This window comes from Amblyomma maculatum, unplaced genomic scaffold (genome assembly GCF_055883805.1).
Source record: "Amblyomma maculatum isolate TAMU_Amacu unplaced genomic scaffold, ASM5588380v1 scaffold_40, whole genome shotgun sequence".
Taxonomy (NCBI): domain Eukaryota; kingdom Metazoa; phylum Arthropoda; class Arachnida; order Ixodida; family Ixodidae; genus Amblyomma; species Amblyomma maculatum.
In genome coordinates this window covers 267,966-295,269 of record NW_028146765.1, presented here as the reverse complement: position 1 = coordinate 295,269, position 27,304 = coordinate 267,966, and the positions used below count along the sequence as shown (strand labels likewise).

The 27,304-nt window shown below is 44.6% G+C and overlaps 1 protein-coding gene across 1 annotated transcript; it reads left to right on the top strand.

Moving 5' to 3' along the window:
• On the top strand, positions 1 to 26,841 carry LOC146170813 (uncharacterized). The gene is made up of 5 exons (XM_084586755.1): positions 1 to 58; positions 2,481 to 2,626; positions 14,649 to 14,692; positions 17,983 to 18,088; positions 26,667 to 26,841. The coding sequence occupies exons 1-5, from the start codon at positions 14 to 16 to the stop codon at positions 26,839 to 26,841; spliced, it is 516 nt and encodes a 171-aa protein (XP_084442881.1). The 5' UTR covers positions 1 to 13.
• Positions 26,842 to 27,304: the final 463 nt, after the last annotated feature.

Sequence of the window (27,304 nt, the reverse complement as noted above, 5' to 3'; positions counted from 1 at the left end):
AAACAGAATAAATATGTTGGAGTTAGGGATACGGCTCGTGCTGATGGACGTGATTACAGTAAGTATACCTAAGTACCTACCTAACCATGCAACCTCTCATAAAGCAGAAAGAGCATTCTAACGCAGGGAATAATAGTCTTTCGAGCACTATTACCTTTCCATTCAGTATTACGTGTTTTAACCAAGTATAAAAATCACACCCAAGAAATATTTTTTTTGAATCAACGTTCGATCAATAAACATTTCAATGCAGAGGAACACCACTCCACGCATTCAAAATACCAATAATTCTCTAAATCTCTAAAATCATTTCAGATTCACATTACTTAAGACACTGACATGAAAGCACGTAGCGCGTGTAACTAACGCAATCACGCGACAAATAATATGCATGCGCAAGATATGGTAATTGATAACATTTTACCTAGTTATTTTTATTTATTTATAGATACTGCGATCCAGTACATATCACAGCAAGGTGGGGACAAAACAAAATACAAGCATATAAACACAACTCAAATTCTCAAAAATCATAACATTTGCAGGCACTTTTCAAATATTACTATACTATTCTGAGTAACAGTCTCGCTGTTAAGTTCGTTACATTGAGTAATTATTCTAGGAAAATAAGAATATGTAAAGCAGTTATTTCGCGCATTCAAGGAAGTTATTGTCAGATCGTGCCTTTGTCTCATGTTGTAACCTGAGGAGTAAACAAAATAATTTGAAGTAATAATATTTAGTGACCTTTTATGAGCTGAAATAAAAACTTAATTCGGCAGACCCGATTGTGCTCCTTAACTGGGGGTGATCCGTTGCGTTTCACGAGCTCACTGACAGATGCACGGCCGTATGAACATTGGAGCGGGCAGACTTAAGTGAGTGCCTAAAAAAAAGTTTGCGTATTGAATGTGCTACAACAGTATGTGCTTTGTCCAGAAAAGGTTGTTAGTAATCCATAGGCCCAAATATTTATACTCTATTACCTCCATCAACGACATGTTGCTAGTACGGTACACAAAGTGAAGAGACCTTTTCTTATGTGTAATTTTCATAACTTTTTTTGCAAAATTTAACACACATATGGCATTCATTGCACCACACAATCACTTTCGCAAAATCATTATTTAGACACATTTGGTCATGAACTGAAGACACCGCTTTATTGTACAAAATACAATCATACGCGCACAGCTTCACACTGACTGAAAGACCCGTAACAATGTCATTAATAAATATTACAAATAAAAGTGCACCCAATACAGATCCCTGGGGGACGCCAGATACAGCATCGATACTGTTAGATGAAATGTTATTTACAGTGACAAATTGACACCTTTTCGAGAGGTCTGCCCTTATCCATGTAAGTATCTAGTCGTTTTTGAAATAAAAACTGAGTTTATGCTCTAGCTTGCTTTGTGAAACCTTGTCAATGCTTTGCGAAAGTCTATAAATACGGCATCTGTTTGCTTTCGCTTGTTAATCAGCTGAGCGAAGTCATGCCCAGTCTCAACTAATTCTGTACCTGTGGAAAATACAGACCTGAAACCGTGCTGAAAATCTGTAAGAACTTTGTTCTCTTCCAAGAAAGCTAATATATGTTTATGAATTGTGTTCTAAAACTTTAAATGAAGTCGACGTTAGTGAAATTTGTCGGTAGTTCTCGAAGTGCGTTTTTTTCCCAGTTTTTTATAAAGGTTTTATCGCTGCTGTCCTCGAGTCATCAGGTAAAGAACCTTCACGTACTTACCTGGTGAATACAACCGATAAGTATTTCGCGCACCATTCTGCATAGCGCTTCAAAAAAGCGTTTGGTATATTATCGGGGCCTGGCCATTTTTTAACGTCAAGGTTCAAGAGCAAATCAAGAATACCAGTCTCCAAAATAACCAAATCAGATATGGCAGGAAACGCTACCGAAAAGTTGGAGAGACAACCATTGCCCTTTGTAAATACCGATTTAAAGAATATGTTGAACGCAACACCCTCATCACATACACATTTCCCGTTTACTATGAATTCATTCGTGGAAAAAGACTTTGGTAGTATTTGACGCCAGAATCTCTCGGGAGAATTTCTAATGAACGAAGGCAGCAAAGGTCCGTAATACTTTTCTTTGTCGCAAGTTATTTTCCGCTTTAATTGTTCGGAAATTTTTTCCACGACTGGTTTTAAGGATACGTTTTTTGCTGAACTTCTTTAATCTTTATTTACTTAGCTATAGGTCGTTAAAAAATAACGAATGTATATGTCTCATAATATCTGGTTCCATATACTTTTACTGACATTCCCGGCACAAGATGTTTTAATTTTGCGTCAATCGAAAAGCGCCGAATGAGCCATGAATCTGATTCTGCAAACCTGATCGAAGCCAAGCGCCCAATACACTGATGCGCCACAGTGAATATTTGTAATTGACGTTTTGTAATACAAATGGTGGAAATGAAAGTACGATGATAATCCTTACTTTTACTCCTCAGCTCAGTGAGCAGGAAAACAGCAGAGTCTTCGTCAAGCACAGAGGAGTCTGGGATCCAAATGCCTTTATAATACGATTGCGATTAATACTGAGTAATACATATAAAAAAAAATGGGAAGACTGTAGCATTGCCATTTTATTTACAAGGTAAGTATTTTTGTCAACATTCCAAAAACGCATTAGCACCTATGTAGACCGTATCACAGTGCCCTATTCGGCAAAAGTGCAATTGTAATGCGCAAAACTACTACAGTTGTGACTAAAAATTACCATCTTATGTGCGCGGCGGGGTACTAGAAAATTAGCTCATCACAGTAATTTTCATTTCTTTGGTAGTGGGTGAGAAACTGACGTGGAGTACCGATGAAGACATGAGCAGTTTTCCACAGCATCACTGGGCTAGCTGCGGCGCATTTCGCGTACGACACAGTTTGCCTTCAGCCGATCTGCAGCAGCGTGCCTTGCGGTGCGCGACATGATTGCCTCCCGCTTCTTTTTGCACGGTGTGGTGCACGGTGCGGGCGGCGCTCCATTCTTCTTTTTATTGCTCAAGCGATATTCATCATCATCATCATCAGCCTGATTATACCCACTGCAGGGCGAAGGCCTCTCCCATATTTCTCCACTTAACCCGGTTCTATGCTAGCTGCATCCACTTGACCCCTGCGAACTTCTTAATCTCATCCGCCCACCTAACTTTCTGCCGCCCCCTGCTACGCTTTCCTCCCCTTGGAATCCAGTTTGTTACCCTCAGCGACCATCGGTTATCCTCTCTTCGCACTACATGTCCTGCCCACGTCCATTTCTTCTTCTTAATTTCTACTAGAATGTCGGTAACTTGAGTTATTTCTCTGACCCACTCTGCACGCTTTCTATCTCTTTATGTTACCTCTACCATTTTTCGTTCCATAGCCCTCTGGGTTGCCCTCAACTTAAGCAGAACTCTCTTGGTTAGCCTCCACATTTCAGCCCCATAGATGAGTACAGGCAAGATGCAACTGTTATATACTTTCCTCTTGCGCGATAGCAATAAGCTGCTAGTCATAATCTGCGAGTGCTTGCCAAATGCACTCCATCCCAGTCTTATTCTTCTTGTTATTTCCTTTTCATGGTCCGGATCTGCGGTTACTACCTGTCCTAAGTAGACATATTCGCCTACTACTTCCAGTATTTCGCTACCTAATGTAAACTGCTGTTCCTTCCCGAGGCTGTTGAACAAGCGATATTACGCCAGGTGTAACCGCTCGTCGCAGTGTGCTGTGTCCGTGGAAGAAGAGCAACGCTCGCTCATATGCAGCTTATGCTTTCGCTCCATATTCGGTTCAGCAGCGTTGAACCCTTCTAATCGTTTTTTCTTCACATGCGTGGAAAACGTCATTCGTACCGATACATAACAACTTTTAATGTCCACCGAGCGCCACGTTTGACGTCGTCACTATGCGCATGCGCGGTCAGAAGATAACATAAGCCGTAGAGCAGCCGCTCATTTACCAAGGCATTTATATACGCGGAGAATTTTGGCGTCTTTAGTGCTGTGCAACAACGCTTAGTGCGAGCGCTCACTACTCTATCCTAAAAGCCGAATCTATTCATCCTGCGGACATAGTTCGCGTAGAAAAAGCCGCACGCAGAGAAATGGAAGCTGAAAGAGCTAAACGAACGATAGAAACTTCCTAAAAGCGAGAAGAGAGATTTTCAAAGCGAGGACCCAAGGCGGCGAGAAGAAGGTGCGGCAAGAACAACAAATAAACAATTCGGTCTCATTAACGACTACTAATGCTTTCGCTTTGTACATCCAGGCTTAGCTAAGTTAAGCCACTGAGAATATGTTTCTCGAAATGCGGCAGTGTGCCCCTACAAGCGTCCTAATGAACTATGAATTCAAGCAGAAAAACAAGGCAAAAAGAGAGATGAAGAGATAGTATTGTGCTTGGACAGAAAGATTGGGAGAAACAAGTCGAGAGCAGGCGCGAAAGGCAGAACATTCTCCGAGTATATTACGCGTTGCTCCAGATTACAAAAGAATCTCTCAAAATTAAGATCACGCTGAGGTTTGGATTTGTCAGAGTTCGCGAATTTAGGGTTATAGAGGTCCGGCAGACCGAAAGTCATATAAAGTTTTCCGCTTCAAATGGAGACTCTCGAACACTGCGAGCGTCAAAGCGCCTCCTCAACAAAGAAAATTAGTGCATTAGACAAGCAGCGAACTTCATTCTTCACGTTCATATCTGTGAGCTGACTGAATTGCTGACATCTTAGGCATCCTTTCTCATCGCACTTTATGCGCAGTATGAATGTGAAAATAAAGATTTCAGTGACACGTCCGCAGGTGTATCCACGAATGTGACGAACGCCTAACAGCTAATGTTGCAAATACAGAAACTGCTTCACTAATGCACTCACCCACTCCTGTAAGAGCCTACCAAGGCTTACAGTATGCTTAAATAAAATAAAAATAAATAAAGTCGGTAATGCAATAGCCTCACGTTCCCTCGCCGAAACGGAGTAGTGGTGTTCCACCAAATATAACGCAATGATTTGCCAGTGACATCTATTTAACCTTGGATGGGATGGAAAAGTAGTCATGGTAAGAGTCAAGAATAGCTTCTCGAGGTGGGGCTGGAGGGGTGGTTGATCGGCAATATGGTGTAGTAAGCGAAGGAATCACTGACATCATCAAAAGAAGCGATGGTGGTACCTACCGGAAAATGGCGGTATTTGACGCTAACGCCAGTTAAGAGTTGGTCAGTTCGCTTGTTGCGGAAGGAAAAGATCCACCGAGCGCGCAACATTTCTTTAAAAACAATCATTTTACGTTCGTTTCGGCAATGCCTTGAATAGCGGGAGGGTTGTCAAACTGTACCGCAACAAACAAGCTGTTGCTTGGAGGTTCAGTCACATGGGCATCGTAAACTTGGAAAAGTGGCCTGCTTGGGGTGCAGTCGTCGGAAATTGAGCATAGGGTGGAATCTCACCATGAGGTAACGGAGGTAGATGATTGCGCCATTTTCCTAAAGAAAACCAAGACCGACGATCAGGTCATTGAAGCCCTCTGCGAGTACAGCAAAGCAATATGAAAAAGTTACGCGACCAATCTTGACTGGAGTGGCGCAGACTTCAAGCGGTGTCACCACATGTACTTGGGCTGTCCGTATCGCGGTCCGTGCAAAAACTTCAGGACTTTGCGTAGGATGGCAACAAGGCCGCGACGCATAGCGCAAAAATCAGCACCAGTTCTGCAAGGGCAGCCACATGGGGGCTGTCAATGATGACCGGTATCTCAGCAGAAAGGAGCTGTATCATGGGTAGTCAGACTGGCGGGTCGTTCGGTGCGTCGAATTGCGGCATCGCAGTTAAGCTTCTGTTATCACCGGGAGGTCATCGGGCTCGTGGATCGTCCGATTCGTCGATTACGGGCGTCGGAAGAAACATTCTGTGATCGATGGAAGGTGGTCGGACAGCTGGGTGGAGCGGACGGTCACAGGTTGGACTGTTTGATCGGATCGGCAAGTGGAGGATATTGGTAGTAGTGCTAATAGACGGCAGCCCTACCCCCAAGGTTCGCCACCCTCAGTTTTCCCGGCATAGACTTGAGGACTGCCTGAAGGAAGATCAGCGACTGGAGGAACATTGTCGTTGGGATGGTGACCTTTACTGGAGTCGCGGTAGGGACGCTAGTGGGACGTTGTCGCTGAGATAGTGGTCGATGTCACGAGGCCGTTCACCATAGCCCGGCCCTGGGGCAACCGATGAAAATCCGCGCAAGTCTGATTAACTGTGCTTTCAGTGGCGCACTAGGGGACCGGCTTCGTCGCAGTGGAATCACGGGAGCGGATGATTTGGCGTGCGCCAAGCGTGTACTTTTCTAACTGGCGGTACGCTCAGGCACAGCAGTGTCACCCGTTAATAATTATACGTTATTTAACGATGCGCCCTTAACGGTGCGCACACTCCCAGACACCCTTAGAATGAGTGGGGGTAGCTGTTCCGGTCGCAAATGAGATCTCCTCGACTTGCGTGAAAAGCTCATCCAGAATTCAACTACCTTGTAGTCACAGAAGGGAATGGCCGTTTGGTGTCCAGCTTTCGCCGTTTCACACTAGAGTAAGGGTCGGAGTCAGAAGTAACAAACAAGAAACACTTCACACACAGCAAGAGACGATACAGAGGAATACACATGATCACCTAAAATGTACAGACGAGAGGTTCACAGAAAACAACGCTATAAGCATGCAACAAACAAGGTATTAAATAACACAGAGGCTTACAATACGGAACAATACACGAGAGATCACCTAAAATGTACAGACGAGAGGTTCACAGAAAACAACGCTAAGCATGCAACAAACAAGGTATTAAATAACACAGAGGCTTACAATACAGAACAATACACGAGAGAGTCAATAAACTAACACCAAATTTTTCACCGGGCACTGTCTTAGTCCAACGCCTCGAGAGTCATGATGTGGCTGCCATGCAAGACGAGCGCTCTCCCTCGCAGGTCCGTGGGCTTACCGGCCGCGGGTGACCCCCGGGAGTCCAGCTGTATCACTTGCGAACACGCCGCAATATACCTATCCCTGTTTGCAAACAATGTGACGTCACGGAGACACGTGACCACCCGGTTTGGTGGGCAACAGCGCTCCTGTCAACCGGGTCTCCCTGCTGCAAGGAGCGGCGGGAAGCTGCCCGCTGCTTTGCAATTTTTGCTTCAAATCTTGCGATAGCCATATTCGCATCCGGTACTATACGCGGCGCTCCTTAGTACACGCACCTATTAACAATTTTTGCTTGAAAAAGATGACAGTCTCAGCAAGCATGCAAGAAATCCTTTGTGCTCAATGAACTGGCACGGCCGCTTGCGGATGACTTGAAGTCCTACCAAACGCTTCTAACTCATAGAACTTAAGCATGCTGGAAAATGGGTCAATGCAGGCGTATTACAGACATCATTTTCTATTCTTTTTTTTTAATATTCCCAAAATCGACTGTGAGCCCCACGAAGCGTAGGCAGTTATGAGCGAAAACAGCAGCGCACGTGCGAGCTTCGTGCTTGGCTGGATTATTTCTAACCGAAGTACAGACGTTTTTAGTTTTTGTTATGTTTGGCCAGACAAAAAAAATTATTTCCCCCTAGTCGTGCAGTACTGTCACCTAAACTGTGTTACAAAGAAGCTAGCAATAACACGCGAATGCGCCCTGTGGTATAAAAAGTAAAAAAGCGCGATTTGTACCACAAAATACTATTCATGCAAGGCGCACAAATATTCATAAGGGCGCTTGAATGATTTCAGTAAAAACACTTTTCGCTAGGGACACGATAGTTTTGAACAAGCTATATAACAATTCCGTCAAGGGATGCTGCTGTACTTCTGCAATCATGCCGCTGGCATGACCTTGGCAGCCGTTTGGACAGAGCTAACTCCTTCATCATGGCCTACTGGACTGGAATAAATTCAATGGCGAGCAAGAATCTCTAAACGTGCTGCAATAGATCGCATGTCGGCCGGGCCTTTTAGAGTGAGATTGGCCAGCATTCAGCACGATTCGTTCGGAAGGACAACAAAGCAAACTAATAAGTGCTTCTTCTTTTCCCCAGAATTACGCGAGCGCACTTGTATACCAGAGCTTACGATCGAGAACAATGTCGAGGGCTGCCGGTGCACGACGTTTCTCGCTTGGTTCTTTGCCCAGCTGAAAAACACATCTATACTACGTGTAGAATGGAAGAACGATGTAGTTGGTCATCTGAGATCAAATATCGCATCACACCAGGCGAGATCTTGGCGGCGTTGCGAAAAACACAGCAAGTTGTCACTACACGAAACCAAATCCTCCGCACCATGCCACGAGCAGCGGAATGTTTTGCCCACCAAGGGGCGGCCGCCCCTTCGCCCCCTCCTCTGAAACGTCATTCGTGATGTAGGCCGGGAGAGGCCTATCACTGCCTGACTACACAAGCATGGAGGAAGAAAAAAAACTTGGAGGGAGCGCCGCGGCGGAAAAGTGAAGCCTAGTCATAAAAAATATAATGGCAAGAATCATGGGAAATTAGCCGTCACGTGATACGGCAAAGGCTATCCGATAGCTTTTTTTGGTTGCGGTTTCGCAAGCTTCGCTCTGAAGGAATGCCTTCGCGTGGCCTTCGCTACACGACGCCTGCACTAAAAACCTGAGGCGCGCGCTGCGAGCAGGCGGTAGATGGAACTTTGGACTTTTAGACGGGCTGATCCCGTGGGGGCTGCCGCCACCGCGCAGTACACCCGTGTACTTCGCGAAGTATGGCTGGGTTCTCTCAGCTGCGGCATATGAAATGCTTGCGGGGCTCAGCGATCAGACGAAGCACGCGAGAACAAGAAGGACGAGCGGACGAAGCGCTGATCATCGCTTCGTCCTGTCGTCCGCTGTGTTCTTGTGCTCTGCCTTTGTGCGCTGAGTCCCGCAAGCTCGGAATCAAACCAACTAGCCGAACAAGAAGTACTGCCATATGAAATGCTGGGTGCCGGGATGCAAGAGCTACACGGATATACCTCTCGGGGCTGTCGCTCCAACGGTGAGTATCCTGTTATGCGCACTCCTCGAGAAACGAAACGCTTGTCTGTCAGGGCAGGTGCATGTATTGTTCGAGACGAAAATCGTTTGACTCATTTAGGAAATGCAGACCTCAAATACACATTGTTACGCTGAAGGCTGTTCCCCAGGCATGCAACGTTATGTCGAATTCATAGTCTCCCTAACGAAACCAAACATGAAAAGGTCACCTGAAGTTCTCACTAGTGTGTTTATAAACACGGAGTAAAATGCAACAATTGCAAATAAAGAAACGTATGTGTTACGACGAGATGCGCAACTTTCGGCAGACCACTTCGGTAGGCTTTCCGTGGGGACATCCAAAGTCACTAAAAAATACCATGTACCCTGCTGCTTTTGAGTCTGGCAACTATGTTGGCGAAATTTCCAAGACTCGTTGCGCATAAGAGAGAGAAGGGAGTGGCGTCAGAGGAGGTTGGCTTGCGGAGGCTGCGCGCGCTCCTTCCTAGTTTTTTCTTCCTCCATATACACAAGGGACGCCGTCTCCATGAACAGGGCGCGCCGTGTCTGTCTGTTAAGACACGCCAAGGCTAGCGCGCACACACACTTAGCTTCGCTTGTTGAAGCGTTCCCTTTTCCTCCCGTCGAGTCGCGCGTCGTCATTGGTCAGATGCCATCGAATGTTCTGGAGACGGCTGGCATTTTCCGGACTGATGAATCACCGTCATCGCCGGGTGACGAGAAAGAGGTTGCCGCCGACGCGTACAAAGCTACGCGCTCTCTCGCGCGGGGAAGGAGACTTTCGAGAAAGACGTAAATCCTTCGGTGCGATGGTGCCAGCCTATTAAAAACGTGCGCCGATTTATTTTCAGCCAGTCGAAACAGGATATAGGTACAAGGATGTTTTGGTGCGAGGGTGTTGGAAGAGGGGATGTGCATGGCTGCAGGATGCCGGTTGTGCTGTCGTCGGATCGCGCAACGCGTCGCTGTAGGTCACTATATGCGGCGCAGGTGGCTGGGGAATGCACTGTTGGCACTTCTTGGAGGAGTTCTCACGCATAAGATCCTAGATGCCTCCAACATGCGGGTGTTTCTCAAGAGAGGGCAGCTTGTGCAGCTCTTCGCGCATTGTACTTCTGATAAGTCTACAAAGGTCTTCACTCTCATTCCCAGACAACGTCACGTGGGAGTTCATGGCAGTGATGTTCGCTGGACGATCAAAGTGCACAAATCGCTGCTGTAGGACAACCTCCATTCTTGCTGCTTTCCGATCAGCTGCTCCTTGACATCTGGCACAAGGTGTCGGACTATATGTGCCTCTGTCAAGAACGGACATGCCCGGTTGGACAGTCAAATCATCCCTTCCACGAACATGGCGCCGCTCTCATTAAGCCGCTGCGCTAAGCACTGTAGAGTCAGTTAGCCATGTCTTTCCTTGAATTGGTATCGAAAGGTCTTAGCTGCTGTCGCCTGAAATCTTGCCGGTTGGTGATAGTAGTCTTGTGCTTTTCGAAGCACATCGTGGAGGCGTCTTCAAGTGCAAAATTAACATTTCGAAGCTTGGACTCCTCGTTCCACGCTTTAAACGCCGCGACCAGCTCGTAGCTGGTCGTCGAGTCCTCAACGTCGTCAAAATTGTGGCCATGAAATGGCGTGGGCATACGCTGAGTATAGAATAGCATAGGGCGGACACTCACAGGAAGCTGCACGGTCTGACTTGGCGCCGCGGTCATCATGATTCGTGGCGGGGAGGTTAGGGGACTGCACTCCGAAGCTAAGCCTTTCAATTGGTGGCTCACCTTGCACACAGGTGTCGTGACCACGGTGTGTATATCTGGGCGTTGGAGGCACTCAGAAGTGTTTCGTTCATAAAATGTACTCAGCAATTCCCACCAAAATATATCAGGAGCCGGTACAGCTAAGCAGGAACACACGGAATCACAGCGCCGGCGAAAGAAGGCAAAATTGACTAACACACCCGCGAGCCAGCTCCCCGAGCCAAGAAGACGATCGAGTGCCAATCTTCCGAGCTCGACCACATGGCGGTGCCAGTAAGTAATTAACATTGCTGCAATATGCAAGCACACCTAACCTTTAATACTCTCTTCCGTCGGCTGAGATCTTTTTTGAAGCGCATCCTGAATATAAATTCTTAGAGTATCTCATCGAGACAGATTCTTATACCCATCCTCGGCGGACAGCCAATGTGGCTCTGAAATACCAGCGTCAATTCTTGTGATATCGTGCGCGCTACTGCCACGTCGAATAATGGGCGATAGCGTTCATGGCTCATTCGAAGGCGTCACTGCCGCATTTTCTCAGCATTCACAAAAACGTGTAAGAGAAATCTTGACGTAGGAGCATTTAGCGGCCAACGGAACTCGATCGAGATCTTACACGTCGTTGCCGAGAAAGAGAGAGCATCTGTTACCAGCTCCCTCTTTCCCTCCACCGCAATTTATTGCTGGAAAACCTGAAATATGGCACAGCTGATCCCTTCGCAGCCACCTAAATCCCGATTTGTCATTTCCATGCGATAATTTGAGAGTAGCCTAGCAGCTTTCTGTTTTATAGAGTGCGGGTGCAATAGTATGCAGCTCAGAAAAGATGTTCTATCTAAAAAAAAATGCAGTTGCTTTTGATATTTATGGCCTCTTACACTAGGCCACAATTTGAAATTCGTGCCTTGTTATCGTTTATGTGACACAGAAATAAGCCCACGAAACTAAGTTGATTACAAAAAGATGAAGTTGCTTGAATAAATATTTGGTATGCTTATTGTGAAGCTCTGGAATAAATATAACTAAATACATTACATAGAATCCTCTCATTACATGGTATGCTAAATATTGTGAGAAAACGCATTCGCTTAACTAATTAGCTTTACAGCAGTACACAATAACATTACTAACTACTTGACATGATGCGGTCTTGCAAAGCCTTTAAACTCTCATGCTAAATTTCTTCAGTGTCATAAGTAAGCAGTGGTCAGATTCATACTTCTAGCATTTTGATTTTCAACGCAACTGCTTTTCCTCCTTGAAATTTCATCCACTCCTTCACTGGAATGAAATCTCTGTCATGTGCTTGTTTAATTAATTGTCTATAGCATCATCAGTGATGACATTTTTGTTTAATCGGGCAGTTTGAATTACCAGCACAAGGTTTATGTTGTAACGACTGCACATCGTCCTTGGCCATTGAGGTACTTTTTTTAGCGCGGGAGGTATCCTTCGGAAATCTACGCTCTATTAGGCGCGCGTTAAAATTGCACAAGGAAACCCAGCTCATAAGCATGACGTTGTAAGCATCACCTTGGAAAATAATGGTCATTATGAAAAAAAAAAATTAAGGTGAAATTTTTGCAACATAAGACATTAGCCAGATAAAGCTGAAGAGTGCAGCGGTGAGCGCCATTCACGTCTTGCACTGCAGCCCCGTGCCACGCTATGCTATGTCATAAGAACCAATTCACCCAAAGCCCCTGAGGCCATAGGGCTAACTGGTTCTTTTGACATCTCGGTTAATCACGCAGCGCGTAGATGAAAGTCCATTTATCCGCGAGAAGAAACTAATTTTGAGGAATGGTCAGTTGCGAAATGAGATTAAGTCACGACGATCAGCCGACATGATTGGCTGGAAGGCTCCTTCGAGGGCAATTAACCGTTAAGCTTTCACTTGACCTCTATCCTTATTAAATGTATTATTCAGCTCACGAACGCAGCTCCGCCTTCAGCGCGGGGTTTTGAGAAATGTTAGGGAAGCTCCTCTTATAATATTCTCTTTCAGTTGTGGATGAATACGCTGGTAAGGCCAACTTTCACTCTAAAACACTTCAAACGCATTCACACAAATGTTTTAGCAAAGCAAGCGCCTACCTTAACTTCAGGAGTATAAAACGAGATAGGTTTAGATAAACCTTCAGTGCCGCTAAGAGAAAATCTAGTCTACCACTTCGCAAAGCAATACATTATTTTCGCTGGTACACGGCAGCAGTGTACTCAAAGACGTGGCTTTTTTGGCTTTAGTATCCCATGCTGCTTATGGCAACGAAAGGGAGACTTAAAATAACACAGATGCAGTGACCTCTCCTGAAAAACTCGTGTTATACGAAAGCGATCAGCTCATATACGAGACCACGACACTGATACAAAATGTCACCATTTACTACAGCATACTGAAGTTCTTTTAAATATGTAAGGGCAGCTTGTCTACCAGTTAACCAAGGGTAAAAGCTACGATTTCCGCTTGCAGCTGTCGTTAATTGAGAAGTCACCGGCACGATGGACACCAGAGCGTTTTCGCCAGATTGGCAGTTGTATCGCTTTCATGGTGAAAATTTCCAAAGATCACCAAGCTTACTAGCCTCTGCACGCGATTTGATGCAATGTCTCCACAGTCTTTGTTTTCCTTCGCTAGAGAGTATCCAGTGCCACCCTAGAGAGGTAGACTGTCGTAATGAAAAGGACTCGGGAAGCCTAGAGCTCCTCATGTATATGACGTGACATCAATGCTAGGTACTGGCTGCGGTTCTTCTTGCGAATTCACGTGCGCATACAATCGCTTCTTTTTTCCCCTAATCACGTACCCCTTAATAATGCCTATACTATTTCATACATACTCATTAGCATAGCCATAAGCTGTAGCGTAAGCTGTATTATGACTATGCATAATAAGCTATTGGTTCTGCAGCTTCCGACTATCCACCACCTTAACGAAGCAGAACGAAAATGCATGTTTGGCTTTGGACAGCGTGCCTAACAACGGGACCTAAACATCCCATTTCCGATTCCCATGTCCTCTCTCACAAGCTACACGAGATGGCGGCTCTTGCCAACTTGGACATGCCATGTAGCCTCGTGACGACCGAAAACAACCAATTAACCACTGCCTGGCCATTTCCCGTGCCATCTGCCGCCTTGAAAAGGGGCGGGTGTGAGCAAATTCTGAAGTGACATTTCTACCTGACCGGTATTCTCATCTCTTGTTTCAGTATAATACCGTGACGTTTTTCTCATATTCAATTAACTATAACGAGTTTACATATCAGATTTCACGGAATTTTGTCACGATATTACTCAGTCCAGTATGGTAGCTAAGTTTTGACACTCCAGTGTGGATGACGGTGGGACCAATTTAGCTGGAAAAAAGCATGAAGGATAGCTGCATTATGGATTTTATATCACGCATTGAATGTAGCCTTGAGGGACGAGTCATGGGTCAGTTTTTTGGGTCATGGTGAAAATCTAGCAGCCGCAACATCTTTTCACGAGATCTGTCCGGGAGATTCCGCGTGACGTATTGTCCTCGGCTAACGCCACTGCTGTCTTCATGGCAACGTAAGGAGCGCGACGAAGCCAGGCGACAGGAGCCACAGTATGCCATTCAATGCCACACTAGCAGGACCACTGCAACCTTTGCATCCAAAGAAAATAAAATTTCCATTATGCGGAACGAGCCATACCCTTGCTAGCAAAATCTAAGAATGAGCGATGTACCCAATGCAGCAGCAACGGTTAGGCTTTCGCATTTTTCCTGTGCAGATTCTGCAGTGCTCTTAGAAGTTTTTTAGTTGTGGAGAAAGATTTCTCGACTATATACCCAAAATATATATTTTTTTCATTCTGTACTGTTTCAGAAAAAAGCTACAGCTCCCGGCAATGAAAAACAAACAGACCGCAGGTAGGTTTTATTGAACATCGCAGGGTATTTGTGACATCCTGTCGTATGTCTGAGGTTCGCTCTTTACGAAATAAAGGCAAGGATCTAACACAAATAATTTCGTTTTAAATAAAAAATACCTTTCCTTTCGGGTAAAACATTTGTTCTTACAGAAATTAAAGCGTAAATAAATGACTTGGGCAGAGTTACACATGCCACAGAAACGCGCAATTTCGGAACGCATACTTAGTATACATTTACAAGAATTAAGTGAAATAAGAGATGCAGAGATAAAGAGTGGACTATATGTACCAAGAGCGCCTACTAAATATTATTTGTTAGATTTCAGCCATCCGTAGGCATGAACACCTTGCCTGATGCAGTGCCGCTAGGCAACGCTCTGCCTTTTATGACGTAGAGTCAGAGGCTCCGCCTTAATTGTGAGATAATCGCGATTCTAATGCTGCATCACTTAAATCTCTATAAGAAAAAGCCCCGCTTGAGGAACTGAATAACCAGAGCAAAGATGAAAGTCGACAAGGCACTTCCTTAGCACAACAGCATTGGGTCACCTTAAAGGGAACTGCACCGGTTTTAGATTTCGTTGAATGTCGAGCGGGTGAATGAATATAGCTTCCACCTAAAGCATGCGAAATATCTTGGCGCTAGCATTTGAAACAATGGCACAATTAACGATTGAAACCCCGACGGCTGTCAGGCTTAACCTCACTGCACAGCGATGGGTGGGGGACGCATGATAACGTCATAGACGGTGCCGGTACGTGTTCCGCACAATCACACTTTGTTTGAAGAAATAAAAACAAGGCTACTGAAAGCAAAGCCCTAGAAATGTTGATTAACACTGCCAGAAAAGACACAGCAGGGCGTGGACGAAGGCAACGAATATCACAAATAGTACCGTCCGTGACTTCATCACCGAGCTTCTCCGCATTACTCCATCAGTTTGAATGCTAGCGCAAAAACATTTTGCACGCATTACCTATAACCAATGTAGGTATGAATCCTTGAAGATCGCGAAATTCTCAAAAAGTGGTGCAGCTGCTCTTTAAAGTGAATTTTAGCCGGAGGAAAGCTGCAAGTTACAGGCTTCATGTTGGCTCGTTGCTACACAACTGTGTTAACATGACAAAGACACAAGAAGTAGAGAATATGCACAGACAAGCATGTACCATTACTGGGAAATTTGTTAACAATATATGCATACTCGCCAAAAGAAAAAAAACAAACCCAAAGCAGAAACACAAAAAAGAGTGTTCATAGCACCATATTAATTCAAGTGGTCCCCAAATAGTAAACTTCACAGAGAGCAAGTGGTACACAAAGCTTATATAGAGTTTTCTGATTTGAAAATAAAATATGCTTCCATTATTCTTCAATGTCTGCGTTTGTTGCGTAATATTTTCTTTTTTTTTTTCATTTCTTTCTCGGTAACATGAATGGTCAACATGAAAACGCTCTTCTTGAAATAACAAACTAGAAAGGTCTTTAAATCCTTTATAATTTCGAGACTGTTCATCCGCTAGGTTCTTTGCGGCTAAAGGATAGCAGCTCAAACAGAACCGCACGAAGGCAGCTTAGATACCGCCAATTCCAATTACTTGGAGAGATATTAGAGCTAGGAGCGAATTCGATTTTCATGTGGATTCAAGGACACAGTCTGCCCAGCTTTAAAAGGGGCGATAAAAACCGTTTCAATCATATACAGCTTCTCAACATTGTTTTTAAATTGTGAGAATAATTATGGTCATATAATACCGCGTAAACATTCATATCAATAATAAAATGTTCACTAGAACGCCCTTTAACATAGAATTTACACCTCCTATTAATTTTCTGGACAAGCTGCAGTCGACAAGGGATTGTCCTTCTAGTCAAACTATCCGACCAATCCTAACGCCAGATGCTGATTTCCGAGACCTAGCTTGGTGGACTTTATAGCTATTATTGCACAAGTTTTAACTATCTCTAACATCACTCCAAATATTTGCCGCTCTTTGTTAGTTTGCTGCTCTGGTTGACATCATTCCTCTCTGAAAAAAAAACGCACAATGCACAAAACGTTGTCGTAGCCTAGGAATATGAGTGTTCTTGTAGGTATATGATAACGTTAGGATTATTATGCGGTGATAGAGAATTATTGTCTTTCATCAGTTGCCTAGAAAAACAATGGCACTGCCACGATCTTTTGTCCCCCACTCCTAAGTGTAAGGGAATTGTAATGTAAACAATATAAGAAGATAGTTTATTTCTAATGAAAATTTATGTTTGTAACAAGTTTAATTTCTCTGTCATTTAGTCTGCCTTTCATATCCGTGTATGAATTATGTACAGAGTTAAAAATTTTCTTTTTGCTCTCGATGCGAGCAATAAGCATGGATATAAATCAAGTGTACAAAAACGTACAGTCAGGACCCTCACATCATGCATCACTTTTAACTATCAAAATGCCCTTGTGACATTGTCGTTAAAAAGTTACCTTGGTTCGAGCCTAGCGAAATGAAAGTAATTGAACTGCGTAACCTAAATTTAGCAAGGTATTTACTTCTCCGCCATAGTACCCAGAAATGTGGCGCAACAAACACAATCACATGCGAAGAAGCACCAACTTGCCCCTCGAGCTATTATTTCTCCTCCTGATTGCGGCACAGTGGCCAACTGTGCTCAGTACTAATATTTGCCTGCATTATCATGGGTATAGCTGCTCCCTATTTATTACACTTGATTTCAAATTTTTTCAATAGACAATATTTTACCGGCACAAAATATCCGAGGTATCTTTTATCTACTCCGTATTTCCATAATGCCTGAAAGTATCGAAGAGCAACGGCAGTGGAAGTATAAAATTAGATAGAATATGGCAGTATGATGCTCTGTGCAACGTTAGGTTGAATGTTTGAGCAACCAACACGAAACACTTACAGAACAATGATCTTTCTCCTGTGCCATGACATCGCAGCCTAGAAGCAAAGCATGCGATTACAATGCATATGCAAATATATTTAAACTGATAAACAAACCTGGTACTTAATGACCTGTCAATTTATCACTTCGACAATGCAAAACTGAACATCATGCGTATTGTTTTGCTAGACATGTGTTTTATAGCATGGAAAGAATTCGGATTTATTATTATGTAATGAAATGGTAGCTACAAATGCAATTAGTGCATGCTAGACTGTGTTGAGCAGCAGTATTAACGCATCGGAACGTTCTACCAAGAGAAGTAGGTAGAGAAAAGGCCGAAACGCAAATTAAGGAATTTATTTGATCATTATTCTTTCATACTGAAGGTACGACAAGCATCGGAAGCATGTGTGGAACACTGAAGATCGCCGTTCTACAAGACGATGGAGCTTATATTGAAGTCAACACAATGGTTGTTCTTATTTTGCAGTCGTATGTAATGCTGTTTGCTTCAATTTTTGATCGGATTGATTTCATGTTTACCCCATTTTTATGACTTCGCCAAGCTTACTTACATTGTTATCACCTCTGCCTTATTAATCAAGAACCATGTTCAGCTCTAAGCAACGAAGAGTTCTTCCTAAAAAAATTATGTATCGCTTCATACCGGGCTCCGCCAGACACGTATGATCCAGCATAAATCTGATGCTACTATGACTCGTCTGTGTAAAGTATGAGCAGTTTTTTACCGGACCGGTATAAGCCACGAACACAACAGAGCAGACCGTATGGAGTGCATATCGGCCAGTTACTTCGGCAAATTACTATAGTCGCGAAAAAGATACAAAATGCGAAACAGCAAAGTTACGCTAAATAAAGATAAACACAGTTAGGCTTATCAAAAGCTGTCCTATATTCTTTTTTTTTGCTTTTGGTTTGGTTTGGTTTGTGGGGTTTAACGTCCCAAAGCAACTCAGGCTATGAGAGACGCCGTAGTGGAGGACTCCGGAAATTTCGACCACCTGGGGTTCTTTAACGTGCACTGACATCGCACAGCACATGGGTGCCTTGCCTTTCGCCTCCATCGAAAAGCGGCCGCCGAGGCCGGGATTCGATCCCGCGTCCTTGGGAACAGTAGTCAAGCGCCGTAACCACTGCGCCACCCTGGCGGTTTTTTTTTTTTTATTTCACACTTAACATGCATGGTAGTGGTCCGGATAAATGGTAGTTCGCATACAGCGTGTGCACGTTTTTTAGTTTCCCTTTCTTTTTTATACTAAGTCGTTTGATTTCATTGCACATTTTTCCACCCCTGGGCTGCCCACTCACACAGAAAATTACAGTATCACAGCACCGCCGAGTTTTATACCGGAACAACCTGTACAATCAACCGACTTACCGAATGCAGTATACCCGGCACCCGGTGGGCCAGGTCGTCGCCAGCCTCATCTGCGCCGGTTTTAAACTGAACGTCAAAAAGTGCCGCTTCTGTGCCCACCAGCTCGTTACACGGACACGCCGTGTGTAAAGATAGAGTTCAGCATGATCCTGACAATCTACGCGCCGTTGCTGACTTGCCGAAACCGTCCTCGTTAAAATAACTGCGAAGGTTGGTGCGCATCCGCTCGTACTTTCGTCACATTGTTCGAAATTTCACAGTATTCATTATAATCATCTTACCAGCTCCTGAAAGGCACTCCTAACCCCTCCTCTTGGACGCCAACTTGCGATGGTGCATTCGCGACGCTTTACCATGCTCTAACGTCACCGCCTATCCTTCGTCATTACGACCCTACTGCCCTTCAGAACTCAACACAGATGCCAGTGGTGTCTGCCTTAGTGCAGTCCTCGTCCAACGCACGCCTGGCTACTCCGAACACGTTCTCGCCTACACAAGCTGTGCTTTTACCGAAGCGGAGTCCAATTACTTCGTTATCGGAAAGGAGTGCTTAGCTATCGTGTGGGCTATCACGAAGTTCCAACTTTAGTTATACGGCCACGTTTTCGAGATAGTTACAGATCATCACGCTCTCTGCTGGCTCGCATCTCTCAAGGATCCGTCTGGCCGTCTCTACCTCTGGGCTGCCAGGCTTCAGTGTTACGTGTAGTGTTACGCTCAGGCCGCAAGCACTCTGACGCCGACGCTCTTTCTCGCTCATCAGTGTGCTCTCCTGCATCGCGGTCCCCGCCTCACCATTGAGGATATGCCTTCTGAGCAACGATGGGATCCTTGGGTTTCCACTCTGCTAGATATCCTTAGCACATCCACTTCCGCAGCTGAGCATTTTCGGGCACTCCGTCGGGCACTCTGTCGACAAGCCTCCCGTTTCACCACTAGGGACGGCCTCCTCTGCCTAAGAAGCTACTACTCAGAGGGTAAAGAAAGACTCCTTGCCCTTTCGCGCCACATCCGCTCCGATGTTTGTGCCCATCATCATAATGACCAGCTGAGCACTCATGCCGGCGTCCTAAAAACCTATGATCGGATTCGTCATAGATATTCCTAGCGTGGAATGTACAATTTCGTACGGCGCTACATTTGCTCTTTTGTCGCCTGCCAAGAACGGCAGATTCCTCGCCTCTCCGCTGGTTCTCTGCAGCCTTTGCAATATCCAGCTCCCCTGTTTTATCCTGTGGGAATCGATCTTTATGATAAGCTACCGTACAGGCCGCTAGTAATCGATGTGTCATCGTCGCCGTTGATCACCTGACCCGTTACGTGAAGACTGCCCCAGTTCCAGCGGTCACAGCACGAGACGTAGCCCATTTTCGTCTCCATAACTTCGCTCTTCCACACGGGGCCCCAAAAGAGGTACTTACTGACATAGGTCGTGCCTTTCTGTCCGATGTAGTCCAAGAGCTCCTCTCCTCTTGCAAATCTATCCTTCATGCTACAACCACATAGAACCCGCAAACGAACGGTCTCACGAATGGTACAACCTTACGCTTCGGGACATGCTCGCAATTTATGTCACACCTGCCTCTGGAAGCTCTAATTGGGAACAGGCACTTCCATTTGTAACATTCGCGTACAACACAGCCACCCAAACAACAACTGACGTTTGGCCCTTCTTCCTCTTATACCGCCGTGAACATCTTGTGCCATCGACAGGGTTTTGCTATACCAACCAGATGTCTCTGCGTACATTGTATTTTCAGATACCGTACAGAAAAGCCGAGATATTCCATCCGATAGCTCGCACGTTTACTCCCAGCACTCGAGGCTATCGAAAAGATTGGCAAGAAAGAGGCACGCTTGCTCCGAAGTTCCTCGCCTACAGCTTCGTTTGGCTATGCGTTCCCGCCGCTATCAAATTTGAAACCAAGTAGCATTCTCCTTATCGCGCATTGAAACGTACATCCCCTGTCAACTACGTGATCGAGCCAGTATACCAATCTTCCGGCCAACGTCCTCAAGGCCGCGAGGTTGTTCTTGTTAGCCGCTTTAAGTCGTATTCTAATACTCTTTTTGTCCCTTCACCATGAGTCGCCAGGGTGGCGACTTCTTGAGGGGCATTGTAAAGAAGACAATGAACACATAACGCCGCGGCATCGCGATCGCCATCGCTTACCTACGGCGTCCATCTCTCGCGCTGAAGCTGTGTCCTGCGGCTGGTAATTCCACCCTGCAGTGTACGAAGTACTGGCAGGGGTAGCCGTCGGACCAACTCATTAAATCCACTCTTTACAGGTATCTTTTGCGCATTATCAGTGTAGTAACTTTAGAAGCCTGTTTATAATGTTTTATATTTACTCCTTTGTTTCTGTGATTTTTACTGCACCCCACTCCTGCAATAGCCTGGCCGAGGCTGCAGTATATAAAATTATTACAAAAAATGCGACTTGGCGGTAGTAACGAAGGAGGAATATACAAAGCCTTCAAGGAAATAAAAATGGGAAGTAGCTGGGGTGGATTAGGTGACTGCAGATTTTATGAAGGACGCAGAATAGGTATCGGAATAAAAAAACTGGCCACACTTCATGCGCAATTATTGACCTCCTGTGTAATCAAATTTGGAAGAATGTTAACAAGTAAGTTCATAAGGGGACGTCAGGGACTAGCAAACATTAGAGTGGTCAGCTTCTGAAATGATATCTGCTGGGACATATTTACAAAGGAAATAGCTTATAGAGTTTGTACCCCTTCATGGATCACTGCCTTGTCGTGGCGGAGGGGCTTGCGAAACTCGATGAAGTCGTGAGCTCTGCTGTGTAGGGTACCCAAGAAAGACAGGTCTGGAGAAGGTAATGGCAACCCACTCCAGTATTTCCTGCCTAGAAAACCCTATGATCAGTCACAATAGCATTCTTGATATGGCACCGGAAGATGAGCCCCCCAGGTTGGAAGGTGTCCCACATGTTACTGGGGATGAAAAAAAGGTGATTCCTAGTAGCTACAAGACGAATCAAGCGGCTGGGCTAAAGCCAAAAGGATGCTCAATTGTGGATGTGTCGGGAAGCGACCGGAAAATCCGATGTTGCAAGGGGATATATCACATAGCAACTTTATTTAAGAAGAGCCTAAGCATTTAAATCTTTTCCAGAATGGGTGTGCATTTAGATGGAATGGAAGAAAATGCACGTTGTAGAGCCAGTGGAAATTACATCATGGGCAACAAGCCAAAAGGCTATCCTACAGATTTCGAATTTTCACAGTGCACAAAGAGCAGCGCCATTCAAAAAGTCAGGTATTGTGTGGAATTTATATTTTCAAACGAAAGAGCTCAGTACGCTTCATTGCGTTGAACACTTTGAATCAGACAAGGATTATCTTTTTAGTGCATTTAGACTTCATGTGGCGTTGTAGTTTCTGAGCCCCTTCAGCAAAATTACGTCTGGTGCATGGTTAGCCATAAGCCTTCGCGGACATAAAACAACACTACCGGCAATAATATATTTAGAGACATTCTCACGTTATCCGTACGTGTATGATGATATCTGAAAGGAAAATTAGTCGAAAGGGTTATCGCAACAGGGAGTTAGACATAGGCGAAGGGAAAAGGGGTGATGTGTTTAGACGTGGACATAAAAGGCGCTCCCAGCATAATAATTTACCGCAAAACGAACGTGTGTACACGCATGATCTAATGAATGTGCCACAAAGAGTGCAATATTGACAGATTTTGTTCTTGAGTTCCAAGGTAAACAAAATGACATTTTTTTACTACGCATTGGGGAAAGCAAGGTTCCTCGTTAGAACAAGAACGATATGAATGTATGAGCTCTCGTTAAGGAATGAGTAAGAAATTACTCTAGCAAGGTAAGCTCCTAGCAAGCCTGCCAATGTTTATCATGCGCTCTTATCTAGAAAATGTGTTCCATGAAAGTGTGCATTATACTCAAGTATATCCTAATATGTTATATAGGTGTCCTTATTTGTTTCATTAGTACCACTACTCCTAACAATTACGTAACATACTTTAGAATATAGTAGTGATATTTTACACATATTGAAGTGATCCTGTTTTTTGACTCAATGAGCTCCCGCTTTCTAAAAAAAAATAATTTCTGAGAGAACAAGGTCTTATTGTAAGGGTTGCGGAGGCGTCAAGATGAGCAAGGAGAATAGACGGTAGAAGACGTTAACGCTAGGAGAATTCGCACACTTCCAGGATTCACTCTGCCGACCGCAATGACAAATAGTCTTGGAATGATGTCTTAATACGCAAATCTACTGATGTTTCGTTACACGCCGATGGTGCTGAGCAAAATGCGCGCACAAAATAAATTCGTTGTTTTAACATTGGATGGCTGCTACAAAGTTTCAGAAAGTTCATGTAAAACGTTTATGTCATGTTGTATAATTAATAACGAAAAATAAAGACCGAATCCACTTGACAAAGGGCTACCCTACTGCTACTCTTCTGCTATAAATTACCATGCATAAAATGAAGCCATGGGTAGAACAAGGCATAGCAAAGAACACCGCTCAAAACAGGCTCCACATTATTGAAGAAGGCGTTCGTACTCAAGGTCCTATTACTACCCTCCCCACTCCTCTTCTCCACAGCAGCTGGCACGCGGCGAGGTACGCGCATAGCAACACCGGCTGTTCAAGGTCACATTGCAGCCTAAAATGACTTTAACGAATACATCTGATATAATTTTCCCATCAACATTCTTTTTCGAGCCTCTAAGCTCTGGGTAATATAGAAAAGCCGTTGTCCTCTGTCACTCCCATTTGCGCATTGCACTATTATTTTCTTTGAAGTTGCGAATGTGGAAATATTGCCTGCATTATTATTGCTTCCCGCTAAGAAAAGCATACTAAGCCGCTAGCACAGGTAAGAAATACAGCTTATGATTCAAAGGTATTGATATGCACACAGCTCGACTAAGGAGGAGGAAACAACATTATTCAACGTACTATTAAGCGTCGAGACTGTCCTGGGCCAGAGTCAACAAGGCCAACTGGTCCTTCAGCTGGTCAGAGGCTAACCAAGCCCGCCAGGTTGGGGGAGGAGGGTGTGGAAAGTGAGGTGACTATATTGCAGCAGGGCAGGAAAACATGCAGTATTCTAAGTTTGCATAATGTTCAGAACAATTCGGGCATGGGGGGAATATCTAATTTGGTATATAAATGATCGCGCAGGAGTAAGGATTGTATTTAGTTGTATGCGTCCAAGTATGCGTATTTGCGTGGTAGTGAGGGATTTATCAAGAAGAGGCAGTGTACGAAGAGTTTCCCTAATGTTGTCTTAGTGAGTGTTGATTTCTTTTTTGTAGTGAAGAGTAGCGTCCCACGTGGGTGAATAAAGCCACGATCCCAGACGCCCGGTGCTGAAGTTCGCGGGCGAGGCGATGGACTACCTCACTGCCTGGGATTCCAGCGTGACCAGGAATCCATCTCAGGGTGACAGTGTTGGGGCGTAGTTTGGTGACAGCTCTGTGTAGATCATCTTGCAGTTCATCAGGAATGCGACCCGTGTGAATGTGACCCGTGTGAATAGCCTGTATTGAATCAGTGTGTATTGTATATCCCGAAGGGTTAGGGGGTGCTTGTGCGAGGTCTGGGTGGCACATTTCACCCAGCCTTCTTTTCAGGGTTTGGGAACAATTGTTAGTTCTGCCTTCTCCATCAGGCATATCCTAGATGCACAGCCCACATCGCCGGAGAAACGTTGAAGGCGTTCACCAGCGGGTTACATTGTCGTCTACGGTAGTGTCACCCCCACGTGACAGTAAATGAATAGGAAGTTGCCAGACAGCTCTTTATTGGGCCGACTGTGCCCGCAAAATAACTAAGCGAATAGATGACGGCGATAGCAGCAAGCGTGCTCGGATGCCGTCGAATATTCAATTCCCGCTGCATTCGGCAGTGCTCATTTTGAAGTCGGTGCAAAAACATCTGGATAAACCACCCAAGGGATACTGGAAAACTGGTTGGTTGGTTGGTTTGTGGGGTTTAACGTCCCAAAGCAACTCAGGCTATGAGAGACGCCGTAGTGGAGGACTCCGGAAATTTCGACCACCTGGGGTTCTTTAACGTGCACTGACATCGCACAGCACACGGGCGCCTTGCTTTTCGCCTCCATCGAAAAGCTGCCGCCTGTGCAATAATATGAAAACAGTTGTGCTTGCCAGCGGTTATTCCAGATTATTCTCGGCTCATCTGGCGCTGGAACGAAAGTCATAAATGTGCGTTTCGCAATAACTGGCATGATCAAAAAGCACAAGCTGGGTCCGTGCGCCTAATAAAACTGACAAGGTCGCATGCAGGCTGCTGTTGAATAACAATTAAAGATTTAATTGGGCCGCGGAAACATTTCTAGTCCTCCTGACTCACATGTAGATACCAGAAATTCCCTGGGACAATAAATCCCTGTCTTTAGTGTTATTTGACAGAAAGAGCTAAATATCCCATCTGCGGCTCCCATCATGCATCTCCGTTCTTGTTCATGCAATTGTCTACTTAATATTTATTTCATCATTTTTGTGCTGCTATTATTTTACACATACTCATTAGCATACAGTAGCAAATCTAGATATTTACGGTCATTACATACGGACAGAAATCCTAGCTTTAACTAAGTCACATTAGGAAATGAACGTGCTGCATCTGCTAGAAAGGTCGGGCTCAAGATTCTATAGGTCTTAAGATTTGATTCTAATTTCTGCTTTCCATAGCGCCAGGTGTCCAAGGTGCGGACTTTGCCCCAGATGAGATGTCATGTGATTTTGTGGGGTGACACAACCTGCTGACGAATCGGCGCCTGCCAACGACCTCCTCCGAGAGGCCTAGAGAACTGCTTTTTGCTCATAGCGCCGGCAACTTGCTTGAAAAGAAGATCAGGATCATTACCCCACTAGCATATGCTGAAATAAAATAGCGTAGTGTTTACCGATATACCATCCGGCATTAGAAGTAGTAAAAACAATACTTCGCCATCTAGCCGTCAAGCAGCAGGAATGCAAGAACAGGCAGCATTCCTGTAAATGCAACAAAATTGTTAAGCTGGTATATACATGTGCACTAAAACAGATATTCATGTTTCGGCCAGATGCATAGGACCAAAGACCAAATGCGCCTTTATAATAAAATTTTTGTGGATTGTTTTGAGAGCTGTGATGGCCATTCTTTTAAAGCTATAGAGTTTATAAACAATGAAGCGCCAAACTCTACGCATAAAAAAATGTTTAAAAAATTACTGTTGATATCAATTGCACGGTGATGACATTCGATTTGTCAATTTACTTTAAAGCTTTATTTTTGAGTGAATGTCAGCATGAAATCAAAGGTGAATAAACATTAAATTAACAGCTGTACTTCGTTTTGTTGAGCAAATCACTGAATAAAGTTTCACACACAATTTCGCACTACAAAAAAGGAGCTGCGGCGCTGTGGAGTGGAATGCAGGCCAATGTACTTGTTTAAAAAAAAACAAAAACAATTTCTAAACTGGAAGTTCTTTTCTACGATATTTAATGTCTGTTGCAGCTGGTCGAATGGGTAGACTATTGCAAACATATGAAAAGGGTGCATGAGGAGCAAATCAGCCAAGCTGTGCTTTCGTAACCACGCCAAAGTATGCAGTGATTGCATAATTTTTGTTATCTCTATGTCTTGCAGATGGCTGAAGGAGGAGCACTATGATTGCATAAGGTTTAAAGAAGAACAAGGATATTACGAAGATCAAAAGCCCTACTATGGCTTTAATGGCAAGCTCAGCAGGAATCAATTCTGCGACTTTGTGTCCAACGAAGCACGCTGCTACGTAAGAATTCTTTTGGGCACAGTTGTGTGATGCGTATTATTGAGTTTCTCGTCTTAAACACGGGACCACAGGTTGTTAACGCGTTGCCTACAATGCGACGTATCACAAAGGAGCCCCGTTTCTCAATTAAAAACAAATTCAGAACAGACTTCACTGAGCCACCTGCTAGCAAGGCAGGTCATCTCTGCGGCAGGTTTATTCAAACTGTGCAGTATAAACATGCGTGCGACAATATATCCGACTACGCTCGCATGGCGAATAACCTGTTTGCTTTAACTGGCTAGTTACGATTTGCAAAGCGACAATTTTGAGTGGGCCACCATATCTGCAGTTCCTTTTTTATACTCTGGTCGTACTGGGTCTGCAGGTCAGCCTACAATCGCCGGCGTAGTCCAGCATTTCAAATAAACGTTTTTGGTGACTAACAGAAAAACTTCTGTGAAGTATAAAAAGAATTGTCGTGCTGTAATGCACCTGCCAGTCGCTGCATTAT